The following is a 22,039-nucleotide window of genomic DNA, read 5'->3' as shown; positions in this document are numbered from 1 at the left end:
AAACCCAAAACCCACAAATATTATTCATTATTGCAGCCCAAAATATTTACTAGATTGCTTCAAATTTTTTTTTAAATTAATGAATGTTTTACTAAACATGGAGCAAAGTTCTTAATGATTATAAAAATTGTTTCTAAAAGTGATAATCATTATTAGTAGAAGTTTACTTTGCTGGCAACACTGATTTTTCTGGCAGCTTGGACTTTCTGACGGTGCGAGGCGCTGCAATCATCACAAAGGGGTTGGTTATGCAAACTGCTACACGATGGCGTCCGAATGTCTGCATAATCTTGATTTCTGCAGGCGCTTTTGTTCTTGTGCTCTCTTCGCTTTGCCGACTTTTAGCGATTTCATTGAGTATTATATTAGAAACTTTTAACTTTTTACTGGCTGTCTCTTTTGAAAGTCGAGGCAATGTTATTGATAAATTTGTTTTGAAAAAGTCTTATTTCCAAAAAATAACATTAAAAAAGGCCACCTTATTATTACTTTTTATCTATATCTCAAAATCAAAGGATGGCCATAAAATCAAATCAATAATTTGCTCACTGTCCAGGTTAATTAGCGTATAAATAGCATGCTATGTTACAAGAGAGATGAGAAATAAAAAGTTCTAGATCAAAAATTATGTTTGCTCATTTATTTAAATTTTTCAAATTTTGGATAACACATTCTATTTATAACTTTTCTTTACTGCGTGCTCGAAAATGCCCATAATTTAGTTCTAATAACTTCAGGCTTAATTAGTACTGTTAAAGATGAAAATGTTATATAGTTAAATGTATATAATTTGACTAGTCCACTGTAACTTCATTATGATCTAATTTAGTTTTGAAAAGTCCTGAGAGGAAAGAAAATTTAGATCTTTTGTTAAAATTACAACATTAATATTTAAGCATTAGTTGCGGAATGTAACAAATGAAATTTTTTCAAACCAGAAACTCCAGTAGTTCAATCTATCTCGCTCACAGCACAATTGATAATCAATTTATCTAGTCAGTTTGGCGCAAAGACTGCAATCGAAACAAAAACTCTCGCAAAAGTATATTTATTGAAAGGTCCAGCCTCAAAATTTAAAAAAATATCAGTGTTTTGGATTCGGAGGTTTTGGGCCAAACTGACTGAGCGCTGTGAGGGTCAGTCAGATTCATCAAGGGGTTATAGTAGAATAAAGTTGCGATTCGAAACAACGAGATCGTAATTGAATCACTTATCAATGGTTGCAGGTTGAAATCAAGAACACACGCAAGGTACTATGGGTGACAGTGAAATTTTCATGATTAAGGTATTATTTGTAGTATTGCCATGTTAGGGTCAGGTTGAAGTCGTTGGCCGTAGCAAGTGGTTGGTTGACTAGATCTGCTCGATTGAAGGGGTTTCCTGGCGCAAGATGTCATGTTGCTCTTTGGTGTTAATCAGAACCCCTGTTGAGTTCATCAGATGTCTGCGCCAAATTTTGGTCTGAAAAATGATTTGCATTAAGAATTAGGACCAAGGAATTTTAAATATCAGTTAATAACGCCAGTTACTACGCCATTACGAAAAAACGAGTTTAATCAGAGAAAAATATGAAAATCTTGCCAATAATCATTAAAATATTATTTCAAGAAAGTGGAAAAACATAAATGCATGATTAAGGCATCCCTGTTAGTTGATATCGACTAGATTCAGCTTTCCTATGAAGCCCTAATTTATGAATCAAACTTTGAAATTTTCATTTTTGTTGCTTCAGAGGTGGAGAAGCATAAAAGTAAATAAAAAGTTAATTTTGCAGCGAGGAAGGCAGGACTGGGAATATATAAAACCTATAAACAAGTTTCCGAAGAAAACCGTTCAATTTTATCCGATGTTTTTCTGTTATTAGTTTTCTTTTTATAGGAATCCCGATAAGAATAAAGATGGAAGATTCCAGAAAGCTTAACCTATTTAAATATTAAAAAAGCGCATATTTAATTTTTCTTCATGTTAGCTACTTCTTTGAAAAAATATCTCTTTGAGCAACAACAACTGTGTACTGCTTAGCAAGATTGCAGTCCAAGCTTATGTGATGCGCCGTTTGTTTGGAGGATACAATCAGGAAGGCATTGTGTCCACTGCAACAATCGCGGTCTAATTGTGGTCAGAACATGCACACACACTCGGCCTTTATGCAAAACGACCACTTGGCCTAAAGCGCCTTTAAAACATGCAGGATGGCATCTATTGTGGAACGAGAGAATGCTGCTAATTGAATCCTCGGGGCACTTAAAAATATGGTTCTCTGCGTTTGTGCAAAAGCAACACACTGAGCAAATCAACGCTGCTGTGTTTTTGTAAGTAGCTGAATCAAAAACAACAATGATTGACTGCTGTTTAGACAGTAATTTTGTGTTAAATTTTTGCGTTTGGATGCTTTTTCTGTCAAGCCGAGCCCAATATAATGGATTAAAAATAATACTATAAGGTGTTACACAATCGCCTCCTTGTCTGCAAGACCGCAGGGATGAGGATCAAAAAACAATTTATTTTTGTCTCTGCGCTCTTGCGGATCAAGAGATGAGAAGAGATCAGAAAAAGAAGCGGAGCGGTTTTGAGAAAATGACACACACTGGGGATTTCCACGCACTCCCGTCATCTCTGTATGAAAAGTATTTTTTTTTAACGATGGATACCAAAATTCAACCACCCAAAATTCTAATAGCTCAACATTTGATCGTTAGTTAAATTCTCAGTGATCATTGATTTTGGGACAGAAATTTAAATTTAAGAAGAAAACTATATTCTTGTGTTAATTTTGTTGGATTGAAGGCCAGAAAAATAAATAAAAATTAATAACTTCGAGCAATTATTTAACCTTTATAGCTCACGTGGAAGCAATATTTTGGCACACATATCAACATTTCAGCTACATAATCCTCATGGCACACAACCCCGTGCACGTGCCATTGTCAATAAAGGCGAAAGCTGCCAAGTCACGTGATGTGCAAAGCTTTAATCAAGACCTGTCAAGTGTGCAATGTGTGGAACAATATTAGGGAAGACGATATGAAAATATCACAGAGGAAAGCATATAATTCCGCCCACGCCCACCGCTGTCACGCAAATTTTGCCACGGCAAAAGCAGCTGTCAAAGGAATGAAGTTTCGCTTCCAAAGACAATATACGAACCTCTAACAGGTGGTCCAGTGATAGTGTCAGACCAGCCCTGGTCCTTTTTGCCTCGCATCCCCATGAACCCGCTCGGTGCCTTCTTCTGCATCTGCCCGCCTTCGAAATCTACGTAGGGTCCAACAACTTCGCCGTACGAGTCGTCCTCTTTTGATAACAGTGATTGCAGCAAGGTGTCCAGCTCGTCAGGGACACTCTTTTTACCTGCAAAAACAAACTCCATTCAATACAAAAATATTTGGATTTTGGATCACTAAAAACACAAATGATAGTTTTTTAAAAATCAATAAAGTAGGAATTGATAAGCTTTGAAAAATTCAATTGCAAATTGAAAGATATTTAGTAGTTCTAAATATAAGATTTCTTTTCCAGAGTCTAGACATGCATGTTACTTGCAATGCCTTGGCTGACAAATGACAAATTAAATTGTTTTGTTACCTCTGACACCAAAGAAATTGCTGACAGCGGGTCCTTTCTTTCCGCGCATTCCGAAAAATCCAGCAGGCCTCTTCTTCCCTCTCATCCCAAAAAAGCCAGCTGCCGGTGCTCTTTTTTCCAAAGCCGGATCGAAAGCGTCGTACCAATCCTCGGACATCTTATAACGGTGATATTATTTTATGATGGCAATTTAAAAGCCTTATTCATATGGAAACTCACTTCATAATCATCCTTCTTTCCTCTCATGCCGAAAAAGTTGAGATTTTTCGGTGATTTTTTGCCTCTCATGCCGAAGAACGAGACGTCTGACGGAGCCCTTTTGGCCAACTCCGCTTCTCTGAAGTTTTGTACGAGCGCCTGCCAGTATGGGCCGCTGCTGTGGGTCCACAACTGTGTCTGTGGCTGCTCGCTGTCGGACAAGGACGCCCTGCAGCAGGTGGTGGCCAGCAGCAAAACCAGCTGTCCCAAACATGTCCACCTGGGCATCTGAAAAAAAATTTCGGGAAGTCAAATTTTGAAAACACTCGAAAGCATAGCAAAATATGTGAAAAGATCTTCAGATCTTAAAAATGATTATGGATAAGTATATTTGCCTTAAATAAAAAAATATCCAAGCGTTAGCAGATTTCAACCATTACTGTAATTTTTTATAATTCGAATGTGATTCGTATTTTACTGTAAGTGAGAAGAGGTATAAATTGATTTTGATATTTGAATCAAAATTGCGCATAGCGAAGAATAAAGTCGTCTATGAAGAATTTGATCAGATGGATTTAAGTTAAGTTATGAAAAAGGAGATGATTTCTATTCGTGATGAAATAGAAAAGAGATTTCGCAGTGTCAATTTTTAATAAGTTTCGAATCAATTCCATGTCCCCTACAAGGTTCTCAATTATACTGCACGTCTCGTTTTCATACTTTCCACAATGGAACCTCTGTACGCAAGGCCTGGATGCTATTTATATCCGTGCCGTCTTACGCAAATCAGATAAAAGAAGCGATTCATCTTATGCATGTGTACTCGCGTCCTCTTCTTTTTATTTCGTTTGATAAAGGAGAAAAAAGATGGCCTGACAAGGCCGAGATGGAATATAAAAGCTCGTTCGCAATATAATCTAAAAGAATGTTCGCACAGCAACACGCGTTTCCGCTTTAATTCTCCCCTTTTTCTTGATAGGCTCCTGCTTACACTCTCGCGTGCGTTGAATAACGCGCTAATGCAAAAAAGCGCTGGAAACACGAGCTCCTGCGCCGTATTTTCACATCATCTCCTAACACAATATTCAGAAAATTTGAAATGTAGATAGCAAAGTCGGAGAGGCCGCCCGCGCAGCATGCATCCGCACAGGTGCACACACCCGTGACATAAATTACTGCTGGCATAAACAGTGCGCGCTAGACTCGTTTGTAACTCGAGCCTGGCAGCAAGCTGCCACTGCGTTAAGCGCCTCCGAGCTTTTTAGGGCAGAAAAAGAGGTGTAAGCTCTCGCCCTCACCTCCACAGGGAAAATAATAGTTTCCGCGCGAAGCTCTTTTCAACACATTGAAATCGTTGTGCTACATACAAATGCTGAGAAATAAACTGCGTCCTAGATTTAAAATGATTGTAATAAGGTTTTTTAATGACAATTTGTAGAGCAGAATGCTCTTTTAAAATATTCGAATATCCTAAATATTAAAGGTCGAGAAACTTTAATATTAGGCGAAAAAGACTCTTTGATCTTTCAGCACTTTTGTGGTCTACTTCAAACACAGCTTTGAATGCAGATCACACCTCAACAGGTAATATTCCTATATAGCAATAAAATCCAACACCACACTACTCTCAGCGTGCTCACTTTTCACCAATATGAGCTTCCTTTTCTTCCGTTCATGCCTCAAAATCTCCAGAAACGATTTAACGAAACTGAAATAAAGGATAATAACTTCCAAAGGGTCATGACTATTTTTATCAATTAAAAATTTAAATATGTCTTTCTCTATCTTAATTGGTTCATCTCTTTCAAGACTGGCGACACCTGGATAGCGAAAAAGTACGTGTCCAAATATTATCGCGAACGAATAACACCGACGCACGGGCCTCATTAAAGGAAGCCCAGCCCAGAAAAGGATCAGCACGTGTTACTGTCCCACACCGGAACCTTTTTTAAACGCTATAGACATTCGTCCCGTGAAATTAATTCATGCACGCTGGAAAGGTGTAAACCAGCAAGTAGCGAGTCGGGAAGCTTTCGCAATCCTCCAAAATCCGAATGGAATCGTTACTGCAATGCAAGAGCCAAAACGTCGGCGCATATCCAGCCCGCACTCGACCTCCAAACATCGCTCAGATTCTCAAATTTAAAGTACATGCGCTCATCAATGCGAGCCAATCATGAAGTTTTTTTATTGGTTCATCTGAAAGCGAAAATCATTCTACACAAAACTGTTTATGTGTTTTAGCTAAAATAAAATAAATATTTGGATATTTTTATTTGAAATATTGTCAATTTCAAACCAAAAAACTTGGGTCTTTTTTCATAGGCAGCATTTTGAAATTTGCAAATATTCGTCGGTATAGCATTTTTAAAATATTTGAATGAAAATCTACTCATTTGATTATTATTTACCAATTCATTATTACAGCAAATAAATGAGCATGTTTGTAGTGTTCCCGCTTTTAACGAATCGAGTTGTCAAAAAACAGAGAGAGAGAGAGAGAGAGAGAGAGAGAGAGAGAGAGAGAGAGAGAGAGAGAGAGAGAGAGAGAGAGAGAGAGAGAGAGAGAGAGAGAGAGAGAGAGAGAGAGAGAGCAATTCACATTCGATTAAACTCGATTACATCCGCACGAATTATCCAGTGCCAAATTGTTTTTCTCGCGGAGGATTTATTGCAGCATGACTTGCGTCATTCATCGAAAGCAAAAACGTTTCCTCTCGCTCAAGCCACTGCGAGCGTGCGAGCGATATTGGGATATCAAATTTAGAGCTGAAATACGAGCGTGTCAACTTTTTGAGTTTTCCTGACACAGAACTCCTGATTGCTAAAAATTGAATTCTGCGGATCATGTGTTGGCGGAAAGTAAAAATAAAATTAAAAAGTGATCGATTGTTGGCAGAGAGATCGGTCATTTTGTCGGTGACAGGAGAGCGGCCTCAAAATTAAAGTAGAAGTGGAGGGACGGCCTTTTGGAAGGCAAAAAAGCCTGAGGCAGCGATTCGGCTGCTCGGACAGTAAATGAGAGGTGGCGTTGTTGCCGGCAGTTGAGCACCCTTGGGAGTTTCAACACCGAGTCACATCTGCTGGCGGGCGCCCGAGAAAAATGAGCTGAACATCTCGCAGCACGCCGAGCGATTATTATGACAGAGGCAACTGCTCTTCTTTAACACTTACACACGTCCGTGCAAATGCGTGCGCGCCTCGTCTTTGCCTCGCTCGCTAAAAATACAGCTGCGCGTGCACGGCAATTGCGCGCCGTCGAGAGGAGAGGCAAGCGGAATGAGTTCTCTTGCCCAAATAAGATGGCTAATGTTTCATTATGGCCGAGCAACACGTCACCTGCAGAAAGCAGCTCCTGCGTTTGCAGAGCGTAAAGTTGAAACAGCCAGCGGCCTCGTGGAATCCTCTCTGTTATACTGAAATTGGTGCGCGCATTTACTCGCATCTCTTTAATCAAAAGGCGCTTTGAGGCCATTATAGGCTTTTTACTTGATTCGCTTTGAAGTGCTGCCGACCAGTGCTAATCGGAGGAAATCAGCAATTCCGTGCCGCACTCGCACACGCGACCCCGTTCCCGAGCAATGCACGTATGCAACCACGTGGACTTTGCGGACGAGAGGGTTGCCTAACAAAGACACTGGCAGGCGCTTGATTCACTCGACTCTTTCGTTCCTTTTGTTTTGTCCGTGTTAATTATTTGCATGTCCGCGCTCCGAGATCAAAGCAAGCTAGGCAATCACACATTTAATGGAAAGCTATAGTGTTTCTTTTTTCCTGCTGAACGTTGGGAAATGGGACGACCAGCAGTGCCGAGACGAGTCGTAAGTAGCATTTTGAAGGGTTTCCGCCTCAACAATTTTACTACCTTTAAAGCCGGGCAGATGTGAGTGACGTCAAAGTGGAGGTTTACGCTCCAAGTAAATTTAATACCTTGATGTTTCTGTAAATTTACCTCCAATTAACACAACCCAAGCTACAAGCTGCGTAATAAAAAAAAAAAATAATAAAAGTATGCTCAAGCTTTTTAGGACTGGGAATACTTCCCAAAAAATACTTTTTTAAAGTCTTGGGATTTTACGTGATTCATGCTCATCTCACAACTAAAAGTGAATTAGATTTTAAGCAAAAAAGGCGATCGTCTAAAGCTCACAACTCAAGTCGTAACTCATATTTGGACCTCTACTTTTCCTCTGGGGTTTGCAATTGAATTTATGTTGTTAACTCCTTAAAAGTATTTATTCCCATTAAAGGAACCAGTTCATCGTTTAAGGCGGTATAAATACAACAAGTTTTCTTTGTTAACGCAAAGCTGCAAGATTTTTAGCCAAAGTTTCCCGAATTACATACTTTGGGAGGAAGCGCGGCATCTACCAGGCGCAAGTTAAGAACTATATTACCTCGAATAAATCCACCCTTGAGACATAAAGGCACAGCACGGGCACAGAAACCCAATTTCAAAAGTTGTAACGAAATCCAGCCGAGCGAGGGGCCCATCCATAACTTGCTTTCGCAGTGGGAGGTGGCCGTGTCCTTTTTTCAATTACTCTAATGACTCAAATTGTGTAAAATGCGGTCTCCCTAGAGACCGAGTCGAGTAAGAGGATTTTAACTTGATAGCTGCAGCGTTAATTAACATTTCCAGCAAACAAGGGGCAAGGTCGGGGGGAAATGTAAATCGCGCGCGTCTTATTAGGCGAGTTTGACGAGAATCGCAACTTGCGGCGGCAGAAATTAAGTGCCTAATCCCGACGAGCTTGTGTGTGTGCGTGTGTTCGGCGTGCAGCCGAGTTAACTTAATTAAAGCTGCCGACGGGCAGAGGCTACACGACTTAATGCCGCTTTATTCGTCGTCGGACCTGTGTCAATACTCCTTGGGGGACGCGCGGCGTCTGCTGCGCGCGCTAAATAAATAAATAAATTGAGTGTGTCAGTTCTGGGGAGCGCGAAGCCTAACGAGCTCTGCGCTGCCACGCGCGTCCCTTTATGCGCGGCGAGATGCGGAATTCTGGGACAAACCAAGCCCTGGTCCTAGAACTTGCGAGAGGTCGAGTGAGTGACTCGCACACAAAGCTGAATATTTTACCAGCGCCAAGGGTCACTTTGTTTGCTTGAGAATACTGAATTTTTTTCGCGTTTTTGCTCTGTACGCTCCATACATCTTGGCACAAGATTAATGTTTAACTTCTGGATCACAAGTAAGCCGCTAAGATGTTTTTAGCAAAGGCAGACAAAGAGATTTGAAGAGATCCGTATTGAATTTCCGATATTTCATTTATTTTGCATGTCATATGTTCCTGTGGCTTGTGTGGAAATGCCTGATATTTCGGACCGTTTTCAAATAATGATATTGATCAACAATAAATAATAGATATTTGCTGTCGGTAGATGGAATTGATGGTGTTCATGATATTTTTAGTTGAAATTACGTGCGGCCACCACGATGTGTAGCGCAAGCATTTATTTTTCTGTTGTTTACAAGACATAAATTTCCTGCTCTGCACCTCCTGCCTACTGGAATAAAAATATATTGATGCAGAGAGAGGGTCATTGGGTTCATTGTACAAAATCCAAATAAAAAAAACTTAGCAAAGAATTTAGATATAGGATACGCGACAACGTAGGCAAATATCGTTTGGATTTTTGGCCGTTGACAAGTATAGACTGTTTTTAGACGTTTTTATCCCACGGTTTAGGTAGATTTGGATGGTTTTTATTATATGACTTCAAAATAAAACTTACAATTGCATATTTCGTATATAATTCATGGTTTCATAGCAGTTGGAAACTCGGAATATACTAGCATTGAATCGTATTAAATGAACAAATCTATAGAGACTGCTCATCACTGAACAAAAACACCAAAATATTGAAAATTTAAGGCTCATGTCGAAAATATTTGGCTACATCTCGATCTCAAGTATTAGAAACAGGGATTTTGTTTCATTTCGAAGTATCGCATTCCTCGTTTTCTCTTGTATCAACAATACATATACATTATTTAACGCATAATACTACGCGAATATTACAATTCTTTTTAGGAATGCCAACTATCCAAATTTAATTACAACTCTACTTTCTGTTTCCATTATTTTACCATTAAAGATTTAGTGATTATACAATGAAAGAGAGGGGAGAGCAACACTGTGCTTCAATCTGACGCGTTAGGCTAATTTTGTTTGCTGACAGTGAGAGCCCTGGTTCAAATGATAATATTAGATAGGACACGGAAACCTACACTCTGATGCAGAGAAAACGTATCATATTACCATTGCTGGTTTGCACCTTGTCAGCATGCATGATTGGCTTCACGATAGCATTTCAACCAAAACAGAGGCCTCTTGGTGAACTGGACCCCAACTATTGTTTGCTTGTTTGTTTGCTTGCTTGCTTGTGTACAGGCTTCAAGGTAGATGAAATTCGAGTTGATACTATTGACATATAGTAACTAACAAATGGATGACTCACTCATGAATCTCGGTTCAAATAGGGCGCTCCTTGTATTTATAGAGAAAATTTAAGCAACGATTGAGTGAATATAATGAAGTTTAAAATCTTAAAAACTATATGCCACTATCCTAGGCTCATATTCCATAAATTCCTTTGAGGGAAAAATTTTTACATAACGAAGTAAATTTTTAAGGCTTGGTGTGAAACCTAAATTTTCCGATATCACGTAAAATGGCTTATCAAAATGTAACTTTGCAGGACTGTTTGCGATTTCCTTCCGATCCATCCCACTCATTGTTTTGATACGGCTAACAAAGATGTGCGGATATTGCAAAGGAATATGTTTATCCAAGAGTAAACCCTGATCAACATCTCTGCGTGGGAGTAACGAAAGAGAATGGCAAACAGTAAGGCAATTCTTAAATGAGCAAGTAGCAATTTCCTGCATATCATAAAATCAAGCTTTGATCAAAGAGCAAACAAAATTGGCAAACGAAACCGACGCTCAGGCGCGTTTGAGTAAATCATTTATGTTAATAATGCGAGTTCGCAAGCAAACAACAAACAAGCTCAAATGAGCAAGCTGCTAAGCCAGCTGCCAGCAGATTCCGATGTAAATATTGTGTTGCGGGCAGATAATTATTGCTGATGCTGAGTAAGCAGGCAAAAATATGGCAAGCTAACTTTATGGAAACAGAGTGTGGTCTGCGGCCAGCGAAAAATTCTGCGGTGGCGGCCGCTAGTTTGTTTGCATTTAGAACGCGTAGCTAGTTGTTGTTGTTTGTTTCGACTTTTTGCCCAAAGCTGCTCATATGTGCGCCTCGGGCGATGTGCTGGCTAAAATAGAGAAAATAAACAGCCATTTTTCGTGCAGCCTCGTGCGTGCGTGCGTGCAAAAATAAGATGAATCGGCCGTGCCGGGGCCAAAGCACGTGCTTCCGGCGGCGGGCGCGGAGGAAACGGGGAACAAAATTTATTTGGCCGCGTCTCGTGCGCGAGCTTTAGTTGCAGGAAAGATTGTTAGACTGCTTGTTACCGGCAAAGACTCTTGACCTTTATACATATAGGAGTCGGCGAGAAAAGTTGCTGGCTTGGCGGTACTCCACCTGCCGTCATCGCCTTTCCGCCCCTCTTCTAGCGACGCCAGCCCCGCAGAGTGCGGATTCAAAACGTGGCCCACAATCGGCCCCGCGATCTGTTTGTGGTGCTTAATTGCCTGCTCGCCGAGGCTGCGTGTGCTTTTAATTAGTCCCGTGTATATTACGCCGGCCGGACTGTGTTGACTCTGCGCCATGTTTCTTTCGCCGGAGCTCAGCCTTTTCTTACGCGAATGCAAATTTCAGCCAGCCACTTTAGAGGTGAAAAGGCTCGGTTCCGGAGTGGAAAAATTTGCATGCATTTTTTATGTGTCAATCTTGCGAAACTGAAGCGGTTTGACGCGCGAAAGACTTTCATTTCGACACCAGACTCTGCTTTTTTAAAAAGTGTAATTTCATATTTAACATTTTAATCATTCTCGGCAGCGAGTAAGTTGGAGCTCTTTAAAAATTTCCATTTCCACGGAAAAAGCGGCAGTCCAAGATAAATATCAGAGAGCCCGCCCTAACGTCTGCAGTGCAATTAAGGCCTCACGGATACAAGAGGAATAAATTTATCCCTCCGGACAAACATGCACGAGAGCCGTGGCAAAAACTAAACTCCTCAGCGCACGGCGAAAAGAGCTTTATTTGCGCGAAGGGAGAAACTTTTCTTTCGGCTGGCAAATCAACACACCAGCGGATGTTTATACATGCACCGCGCGCAAAGGGTTGCACACACCGTGAAATCGTCTCCAAGCGGTTGTTTCCCAGATGTTGACCTCGTATATAGTACGCCAGAGAGTGTAATTAACAGCAAACGCACTTTACTTAAGTGCTTCCTAGACTCGGCAATTTACTGGCCTACTTAATTGATGGAAGATGACGGAACCGTCAAGCAAACTTTCATGAAGTTTTCTTGGCCTTGAAATGTAAAACAGTGGTTTTAACTTTAAATTTTCATTATAATCATCTTAATCTAAGCTTTTGAATTTGATTTATCCTTTGCATGGTTTGCACGAATAATTGTGAAATGAAGATTTTTCAAGATTTTCAATTATGCGGTTTCCTGTTTTTAACTATCCAAAATCTACTTTAAAAAGTCTTTTTATATTTCCAGTAAAATCCTCTGGACAATATTTGTTGTTAATTCTCCACCCTTTTGACAAATTCTGATTCAGTCAGAAATCAGAGATCTGGCATAACAAATAATTCCCAAATCTGCTAACGCTATTTCTAAGACCTGCACTGGCACCAGGAAGCTAATTTCCTCGGCTTTCACGTGACCAACGTCAGCAAACTATAGCAGCATAGTTATCAAAGGCTACTTTAGCTCGGCGGATGGCATTTCAGGCAAATTCCCACTTAGCGAGACGGAACAGGCATCTTCTAGCCGCGAAGTGAAAGCCCCTCAGCTAGATTTGCGTGGCAGAACGGCAGCGCGTCACTTAAGCGGCGCCAGCATTAGAATAACAATTAATGCACACAAACTCGACTTGCAGCAGTAACAGCAGCGCGCAAAGTTGTCGACCGACAAGTTTAACCGTCTCGGCTGCTTGACATTCTACGGGCGTTGCGGCAACTTATACGCCGGTCCACGAAGCAATCAGGTGGGTGATTCTCGTGAGTATGCAACCGGCATGACGTGAGAGCTAAGCAACAAGCGCGCACGGAATTAATTTTTTTCCACCTTGGCAAGTGGCGTAAATCACGCACGACGCCGGGCGTGTTCCGTTCTCCAGTGTTCCACGTGTTTCAGTTCTGAATATTTATTGGCCTCCACTGATTGCCTAGCTTCCAGTCTAATACCCAGAGCAGGAAAGGGTTCTGTAATAGGAAAATTTGGAAATCCTACCAGAAGACTCACGTCAGCAGAGACATACCCTTGATGAAACGTTTTACTATTTAATTTTTTTCGCTGTCTTTGTAGCGTTTCCCTGATTCTTTTACAATTTGAGTGAAAAATAATCGTTTAGAAGAACTAAAGTCGTGATCAATTTATTCAAAATCTGGAAAACCTATATTAACAGAGAATTATAAAGCTTTCCAAAGCTGCAGCTCTGAAAATTTTCACGGCAATTTTGATGTTGCATTATTAATGAAGATTGTGCCACACGCCAACATATAATTTGTCGCAGTAAAAAGCTGTTCATGCCTCTTTTTAACAATACTGCAGCGGCCAATGGTACCGAATCCCGCTAAGCTGAGAACGATTTTCGCTTTGAAAAACACACCATTACTTTTACACCAATTGACACGCACTTGAATCTCTCCTGAGACTGAAACAAAAATTTAACTTTTCGAATGAGATCATAAATGAAAAATTTGACCTGAATAGATGTCTCAAGTTTTATCTGAGCTCTCAGCTCAGTGTCCATTCCACATTTCCTCTTGTAGACGCAGTTTCTGCGCGTTCAAACCTTGACGAAGGCTCGTAATCTCCGGTTTAGATTAAGGTGATTATTGTGTTAGCCTTATACGCCCCTGGGCAATCACGCTGCGGCTCGCCTCCCCCGCCTTTTTGCACCCATGTGCAAAAAATGAGCCCCTGGAAATAATTACGCTTAACTAACGAACCAGTCCCGTCTTGTGCACGCGTACGCAAACAGAGAAGTCCCGAGTTGAAGACCCTTCAAGCCCCAAGGCAACCATCCTTAAAAACACGACCGACTGTTCAAACGCGAACTAAAAAACTATAAATATCGTACAATCTGTGTAAAATTCACGGCAGAGGCTGTGTTAAAACAACCTGGGAAATTCTAGGGCAGAAATTAATTTGCATATACTGATGACAACTGTTCCCCTTGCAAAGCAGATTGCGCAAATACCTCTTTTTGGGGGAAAATTTACGAGTGTTTGTTCAGAGAGTTGTGTGTGACAAAAAGATGCAGTCCCACGGTTAGCCGTGTAATGAAACTCTGGGAGTTTGCTTAAGGAGCGTAAAAAATATTCTGCGCCCTCTCACGCGCTTGCAGAGAAAGCTTGATTTACAACCTAGCGACCTTATTTGTTTTTAATGCCGGGTGGGTCATTTCGTGGAGCATTATTCATATTCATGAAATAGAAAGAGGGCAAGCAGGCGACACGCTGGCCAGGGCAGCCAATTTGCATATTTTGCTCGATATTCCAAAAATGCCGGCGGAGTTTTGCCGTTACAATTTACAGTGCTCAGATAAACACAAAACTTGCGCGTATTTATGACGCTACGCGCAGTGTGTTACGTAAGAGTGGAAATAAATTTTCATCTACAGCAGGAAAACGCTGCTAAATCATCCGCGAGCGAATATTTTGTAAGCTGGGAACCCTTTCTAGGGATATTTTTGGTGGATTACACTAATGAATAAAGAGCAAAGTCGGCAGCATCTCCATGAAATTAATGTGAATTTGATGAAATGATTTATTAATAAAATATAGTATACATCGTCATTTCAAAATAAGGGGTGTTGAAACAGCTCTTTTGAACGGCGAGGTTCATCCAGAAGGGGATTACTCAGCAGAAACTCACTTTTGAAGCTTCTGCCTGCACCTTCATGAAAGCCAAAACTGCGTCGAGTGGTGTCCACTCAAAAAGGCTTTTCATTTCATTTGCATGCTTGACGAAATTCCCATGAAAATATCACGGCTGGGAAACGCGTGTCTCTTTGAAATTAAGACAGGCGCTCACATTAATGGCCTGGAAGGATTCAGCAGCCATATGAATTATGCATTTACTCCTCTAATGAGGCGGTAAACTTATACAAGACGCACACACTTTTATGAAGCGCCATTAAAATCTTAATAATGCAGGCGCAGCTCTTTGCACGAAAAACGCGAGTAAATAAAGTAGAAAATGCATCGACGCTGCGTGACCAAATTACTGCGACATGAAAAGTTTTCTTCTTTTTTATTTTAATTTGACAGTCAGCGCACGCGGCTTCCATCATTTTGCGGAAAGCGTTCGAATTACGTTCGCGGCGAAAAGCCGTCATTAATAATTCACGTGAGCGTTTCGGCTGCCTCATGAGTGTCGCAGAGAGGCGTGCGAGCGACGAGTCATCGCGGCGAATCTCACAAGTTTGATACCTGCTGCAACCCTGCGTGCACTCGGCCAAATTGCCTTTCTCACGCGAAATTTAGGGGCAAACGCTTTTACCGAGAGGAATACACAAATTTATCTGCGCGCGCTCAGCTGCTGCACCTGCATCAGGCATATTCAAATCAGCGCAACCTCTCTTTTCACAGCGACGGCGGCGGTGGCGTATTCTCGAGAGCCCTTCCGCTCCAACGCTTGGATCTAGTTGCCTATCGCATTATGTGCGGCGAGAGTGCTTGCAAATTGCAGCAGCCGTGTGAAAAACGGGCCGTCGACTATACACAAAATATTTTCCTTTTGCTCTCAAGTTGTGCTCAGTTGTGCTTTATTCACTTTGAAGAAGTAAATTGGCTGTACTCGGCGAAATCACGAGGGCGGCAAAATCTTACATCCAGTTTATTCTGTACATACACACTGCAATCACGACGGAACTGAACTTTTGACTGTAATAAATCCCTATGATTCGCCAAAAGATCTATACATATTCTGGAATGTACAATGTTGTAGTGATTAAATACATTCTGGTTGAGTTAAATCTGGATGATATGAGTATAATGCCATTCAAGGCAGATTGAATAATAAAAAATGAGTAATTTTCAAGGCGTAACAAAATTCAAATTGTATTTTAAATTCAACCATGTTTTTTCCCCTGACCGAAGAATCTGAATTTTACTTCTTCGAAAGAGCATAAAATAAAAGCAGAATTTCAGGATTGTAAATTTTTGGGATAAAGGAGTTTTGTCGCTGGGAAAGCAAGGCTTTTCCTCTCTCTTTTTTGGGCTTTGCTCAGCAACGAATACTGTAGGTTCAGTGGTTTGAAATTTTGTTTTACAGGAAAATTACTGTTGATGAGGCCTGAGGTGCGGAAACAGTAGTTGTATATCACGAGAACCTCCGGATAATTTTTCCCTTCCAAATTTCGTACTAAGCCGGCCATCCTAAGTCAAAGTAGAGTCTTTTTTTAATATCATTTCACAGTGAAAAAAGCTTTCAGGTATAAAACAAAAATTAAATATGTATGTTGGGAAAATTTCAACCAGGCAGATAAAATGAGCTGCAAGATCTGCCCATAAAACCAGGAACTTTCAATTTTGTACTTTGTGGTGACTTGCAACGATGGCGGAACGAATGTAACGGCAACTTTATTGAAGTTATAGTCTGAGTTTGCATTTATCGCCACACATAAAATCAATTCTAGCAGAGCACACCTGTAAAACTAGAACTTATATTTCGAAGCGAGATAGAGATTATTGAATATCTCCTCTTTGAGAGAAAATTAATCTATTCCAGTGGATGTCTGATTTCGCAGGTGACTGGGGGGAAATCTACTTGTTATTCTCAAGCAGTTCAATAAGATAAAATGATTTCGCTCCAATCTGGCGCGCCATATGTTAATTTGCGTGGCAAACTTTTCTGATAAAACTTTTATCATTTTGATGATCGAAGAATACGTAGGGTGGGAGCGTGCCCGAGTGCGTCCCAAGCCCTAACGCCGGGTGGATGCTCGCATTTGTGTTTTGCTCCGTGATGACATGGGCAAATATTAAACTGTATAGCTCCTTTATACGGTGGCTGTTTGCTTTGTGGTATTCAGATTCTCTCGCCGCGCAAGAGCGTTCGTTTGCTATTTGCACACGCTACATTACTCTTGTCATTTGGCGCGCCAATCTCGGCTGCATAATTTATTCGAAAAGCGAGCGAGTGAGCGCTATCAGCCAGCAATGTGGAAATGCACGAAGAAAGCAGCAGAGCAGGCAATAAATAATTCGCCCACCTGTTATTTATGTAGTCCCACACCAAATGTCGCTCGCGCACGTCTTATAGAGACAAAGGAGGCAGCTTGAAAACTGACAATGAGTCGCACCTATACATATGAACGCATAGGCGCAGTTTATTGTTAAGTAAGATAGGATAGACGCGATCACATGCCTCCCGGGGGGAAATTGTTGCTTTACGAGTTGCGTAGAGCGATGAAAAATGGTTATCTTGCATCCTGACAGCGCTAAACTTAAATTTATTGAGATTGATTGCTTCTCCAGTTTTTAAATGTGTAGAAAATGGAATCAAGTAAAGGTGAGTTTCTCGCTTAAAGCAAGTTAGTTTTGCTGCACGTAATCTAAGGGGGGCTTTGGACCTTCCATAGCAGACAAATATATGTGGTGGAGGCTATCAATGTGTCATAGAAACGCAAGATATGCAGCATAATGAGCTCCCAGACTGGCAAATTTTCTATAGGATATCAATTAAAACAAAACGCAAGAAGAGCTGTTTGCGAAATTAGCTAGTGACAAAAGTGCAGCTAATTTTATGTTTTTTTAATCACTCTTCAACAAAGTTGCAGAATTACTGTAATAATTACTGTACTTTTCGTTTAAGAGCAATTAACAGGACCAGTGAGCCTCTGAGATAGAGATAATAATAATTAATTGAATTCGTCAGAAAATGAAAAAGAGATAATCTCTGGGTGGGAATGCATTTTCTGCACTGCTAAAAAGGACAAGACAAAGGCCTGATCGGACACAAACCGAGGAAACTGTATATCTTCTGACAAAAATATCTTGATGACCACACACGAATTTTCTAAGATTAACTGATCAGTGCATTTCAATAAAAAAAAGCGCTTCAAGCAATTTGTTTGGTTTCAAATTTCAAAACATAAATACGCCCCAGCTAATTTAAAAATCATTTCTATCGTAAAACACTAAAAATTGAATTTATTATATTTTAATTTCTACATTTAAAATAAGTGCAAATCAAAGAACATCCATCATCTTTTGCTGCATACCATTAGAGCGGACTTCGCATTAGTCGCTTTTATACTCCCACGACATGCCACGATTGGTATCTTTGGTGTGATAGATTATAATTAGACACTTAACAAAACATCCTTGCTTGACACAAGTAGCAAAAAGCGAGTGACTCTGATCAACCGTCATCAATTAGTCAGGGAAGCCTGCCAGGCTGTTTTGCTACCATACTGACGCAACTGATTACCCAGTTTGAAAAATTGAATCTAACACACACAATAAACAGCGATGATCTGGCTTTGCTGCCGGGCTGGCAAATTTCATAAATAATTCAAAACAGTCAGATGAATTTCTCTTTCTCTCTCGCTCTGTTCAAAGGTGGAAGGGTCATGTGAAATCAACGTCAAGTGGGATATATGTATATTTCTACTTAAGCTTTCGGGTTCACGCGATTTGCTGTCACGTAAGCGAGCCTGGAAACATTATAATTTCCCCTCAGCAGTTATGAATTAGTACGGCTGATAAAGCGCGAAAATTAATAAAACGGACCTGTGATGGCGCTCAAACGTGCACGTTTTTTAATTATCCTCGCACACATTTAATATAAATATACTAAATCCATTTTGTGTGGTTTGATAAATGATTTTGAATGGCTTTTTCAGTCAACAGGGGACCATGCTGTTGAAAATTTATCAAACTGGCCATAACTGTAAAATGTCCTTTGTCCGTAGATTATTTTACCATTATTATTTTCACAGCAGAGTTCGGTGTAATTACCCTCTTTAACTTTGTGCATGCGTGCAGCATAAAATAAAATGTATATTCAGCCACGATTTGCATGCCGACTGTTCGAACGGTGGCTTTTAAAATTATCCTTCACCCAGCAGCTTTCATGGAAATTAAATAGCAACCTGGGGAACAACGTGAAAAAACCCAACACTTTTCTTGCCTTTGTTTGCATAGAATTATAACTCGAGTCGCGCGTTAGTGTAATTCAGAACCTGCGAGGGGAATTTTTGTGAGGCTATACTCCTGCTTAAATAGTACAACTCTCGTCGGCGCCACTGTTCTACTATAATTGCCCGCCGCGAGTGGAAAGGTTTATAATGTACATATATATGCTGCATGGAAGCGAGGCAAAGGGAAACTAGCTTTGTTTCCTAAAGGCAGCCTTGGGAACGAGCAAACCGAAAAGTCTCCTCAGCATATTTACAAAGTTTTCTCTCTGGGGCATCGCTGGTCTTCATAAAATACACAAATTTGCTGCTTGAGAAAGGAGAAATAAGTCGGCCTTTAGATAAACGACGAACGCTTTGTCGGTTGTTTGCATTTGTGATTAACGTAATATTACATCTCATTCGCAATGTCTATTTAGTTGGAGTGATTGAAAATAGAGAGCTATATATATGCTAAGGGTATAATTACAGTACTTTCTCTCTTTCAATTTGAATGAGGAAAAGTAAATGTTCAACTTTTCCGCCTGGGACGTTGATTTCAATCAGCATTTTGTGTCAACATTAAATTCTCGTGAGTGCCGCTTTTTACCGGAATATCTCTACTCTTTCCCTATACGTGCAAAACACAAACGCAATGTAAATGTTGTCCCTCTCTTTTTACCATGCCTAGTGAGAAGTCATTTATCATTTCCCAAAACGGTTGGCTGGTGAAATTATTTCAATCAATACTAACAAGCGTTACTTGGGAGCAACACAAGCAGCAATTTGAACGAGCCACTCATTCAATCACACTCCACGGGCAGTTGCTAAAATGTAACCGGCACGAAGTAAATTGATGTGCACTGATATCGCTCGCGTCTAATCTTGTACAAACAGCATTTCTAATCTGGAAACTTTAGAACGGTACCAAAAGAGAGGGCTGAATGGGTGAAACGTTGGATTTGAAGGACTTTGCCAAGTTTCCCCCAGTGGCCAACGAGAGAGAGAGAGAGAGAGAGAGAGAGAGAGAGAGAGAGAGAGAGAGAGAGAGAGAGAGAGAGAGAGAGAGAGAGAGAGAGAGAGAGAGAGAGAGAGAGAGAGAGAGAGAGAGAGAGAGAGAGAGAGAGAGAGAGATAGAGAGAGAGAATGTGGCTGCTTCATTTGAATTTAATCTGGGTCCACTTCCTGCGGACGCAAATGGACCAAAAGAGCGCATCAGGTTGGCTAGTGGAGCAAACCGCCGCTCAGACGCCGCAATCTTGGTTTCATTGCGAGTAAGAGACAATCTTGTACGCTTTAATTAAAAGCTTTGAACTTGCAACTTGGTGCAGGGATTTCCCACTAGTGGTTTTGGCAGTGTGTCTTTAGAGATCATCCGACTTTTTCGAGTAAAGTTCGGTGCAGCAGCAGGGCTTTGATGATGCCACCGCGCGCGTTAGACGTGTGTGCATCAGCAAATGGAAGCACCGGTGTTGTGCATAAGTGCTTTTGGAAACTTGCTTGATGGATGTGTTTGTTTTACGCTTACTGTACGGCATCAGGATTAGCAGAATAGTGACAATAAATTGCTCTCGCGCGATGAAAAGGGAGAGCGTCAAACTAGCCAAATTAGAGACGAAACAACATGACGCGTTGTTGATTTTCAATTACCCTAGGCAATCAGCATAAATACATATAAAATCAAACCTTTCTATGATGATTCAAACACAAAAATTTTTGAATTGATAGTAACAAAGAGAATTGAATTTTAACTTGCGCTGCGTATGGGCAGGGAGGAGAATTTTACGAACACTTTTAGTGCTCAGTACAAGTTTTCTTCAATTTTTAAAATTGAAAAAAATATATAAATATATTTAAATTGTTAACATTTTAACACGTTTCTCTGGCTAGATTTTAGTACCCATTCTTGCTTTTTTTTATTAATTATTTGATCTTAATGAATGACTTACTACTAGCAAGAATAAAATAAGTATAATATCTCCCTGATGGCGCTCTACATCTTCCCTGCGCGGCGGCAACTTCCTCAAAAACTGCCAATCAATTCATGGCAAACAAGTCGCTTTGCAAAATTGAATCCTGTTCCAAAGTGAAAGTGTCGAAAACAGGGGGGAGGTGCGACTGCTCTTGAAATGAGATGTTAAGTAATACAGGTAACGAGAGAGCGCTTACTCACCTTGCTAGGTCGTGGTGCGGCCCGTAATGAGACCTCTCAGCCCGCACGCCGTGCTTTAAGTGCTCCCCGAGTGACGTCACGGCCCTTCTACCTACCCCATTTCATTCAGCGCGCCACGGCCCGCGCGCCTCTGCAGACACACGCGCGCGGCTCGACAGCCTCCTCCGCCCCCGGCCCCGACACCATAGTGCGGCCGCCGCACGGTAACTGATTTGCACACGGGAGAGAACAGGGCAAAGATGAAGCCAGGCTCTCTCTGACCCCCGAGTAATAGAGCTTCACTCGCTTTTGCAAGATCGTTGAGGAGGGATTACTGCACCTGCTTTCTATTTTTTTTTATTTGGAGTGCGTGTTCTTGGAACTCATTGCACACAGGAACCTAAAGAAGTAATACAAAAAGTTTTTTGAAAGTACATTTTAGATCGATAAATTTAGTACAGTTTGAATATCAAGCGATATCTTTTAAAATTAAAAATGAAATTCATTTTTGTGAAAATAGTCTGTTCTATTCTTTCGAATGGACGGTTTTGAATAGCCATTATCCAATGAAGGAGGCATTCGAGGATTCACTCATAGAAGAAAAAAACCACTTCGGACCTTCTTCTTTTTATTTTGCCTACTAATTTCGGTTGCCAACTGCAGACCCTTTTTATTCTATAGTGTTGAATAGATCCCATTCAGCTAATCACGAAACTACAAAATAGATATTAATGTGATTGCCCTGTGTTTGCAAATTGCAATAAATTATTATCTTTTTTACTCAGCTGGCATACTAACAATTGATGCTTTTCTCACACTTTTATCTC

The 22,039-nt window shown here is 40.7% G+C and overlaps 1 protein-coding gene across 1 annotated transcript; it reads right to left on the bottom strand.

Annotated features, from left to right (window-relative positions):
* Window positions 1-618: 618 nt before the first annotated feature.
* On the bottom strand, window positions 619-21,385 carry Tk (Tachykinin). The gene is made up of 5 exons (XM_065497514.1): window positions 21,234-21,385; window positions 3,805-4,071; window positions 3,586-3,742; window positions 3,148-3,351; window positions 619-1,461 (listed from the first exon to the last, which is right to left on the bottom strand). The coding sequence occupies exons 2-5, from the start codon at window positions 4,069-4,071 to the stop codon at window positions 1,412-1,414; spliced, it is 678 nt and encodes a 225-aa protein (XP_065353586.1). The 5' UTR covers window positions 21,234-21,385; the 3' UTR covers window positions 619-1,411.
* Between the last annotated feature and the right edge of the window lie 654 nt (window positions 21,386-22,039).

The sequence above is a fragment of the Cloeon dipterum genome, chromosome 1, assembly GCF_949628265.1.
Source record: "Cloeon dipterum chromosome 1, ieCloDipt1.1, whole genome shotgun sequence".
Classification (NCBI taxonomy): Eukaryota; Metazoa; Arthropoda; class Insecta; order Ephemeroptera; family Baetidae; genus Cloeon; species Cloeon dipterum.
Note: the sequence above shows the minus strand (reverse complement) of the source record. Positions and strands in the feature narration are given on the sequence as shown.

Coding starts and splice junctions, on each gene's coding strand:
- Tk (XM_065497514.1), bottom strand. CDS start 4,071: ATGCCCAGGTGGACATGTTTGGGACAGCTGGTTTTGCTGCTGGCCACC. Junction 3,743..3,804: donor GAAAGAAGGATGATTATGAA/GTGAGTTTCCAT, acceptor CACCGTTATAAG/ATGTCCGAGGATTGGTACGA. Junction 3,352..3,585: donor CAATTTCTTTGGTGTCAGAG/GTAACAAAACAA, acceptor TTGTTTTTGCAG/GTAAAAAGAGTGTCCCTGAC.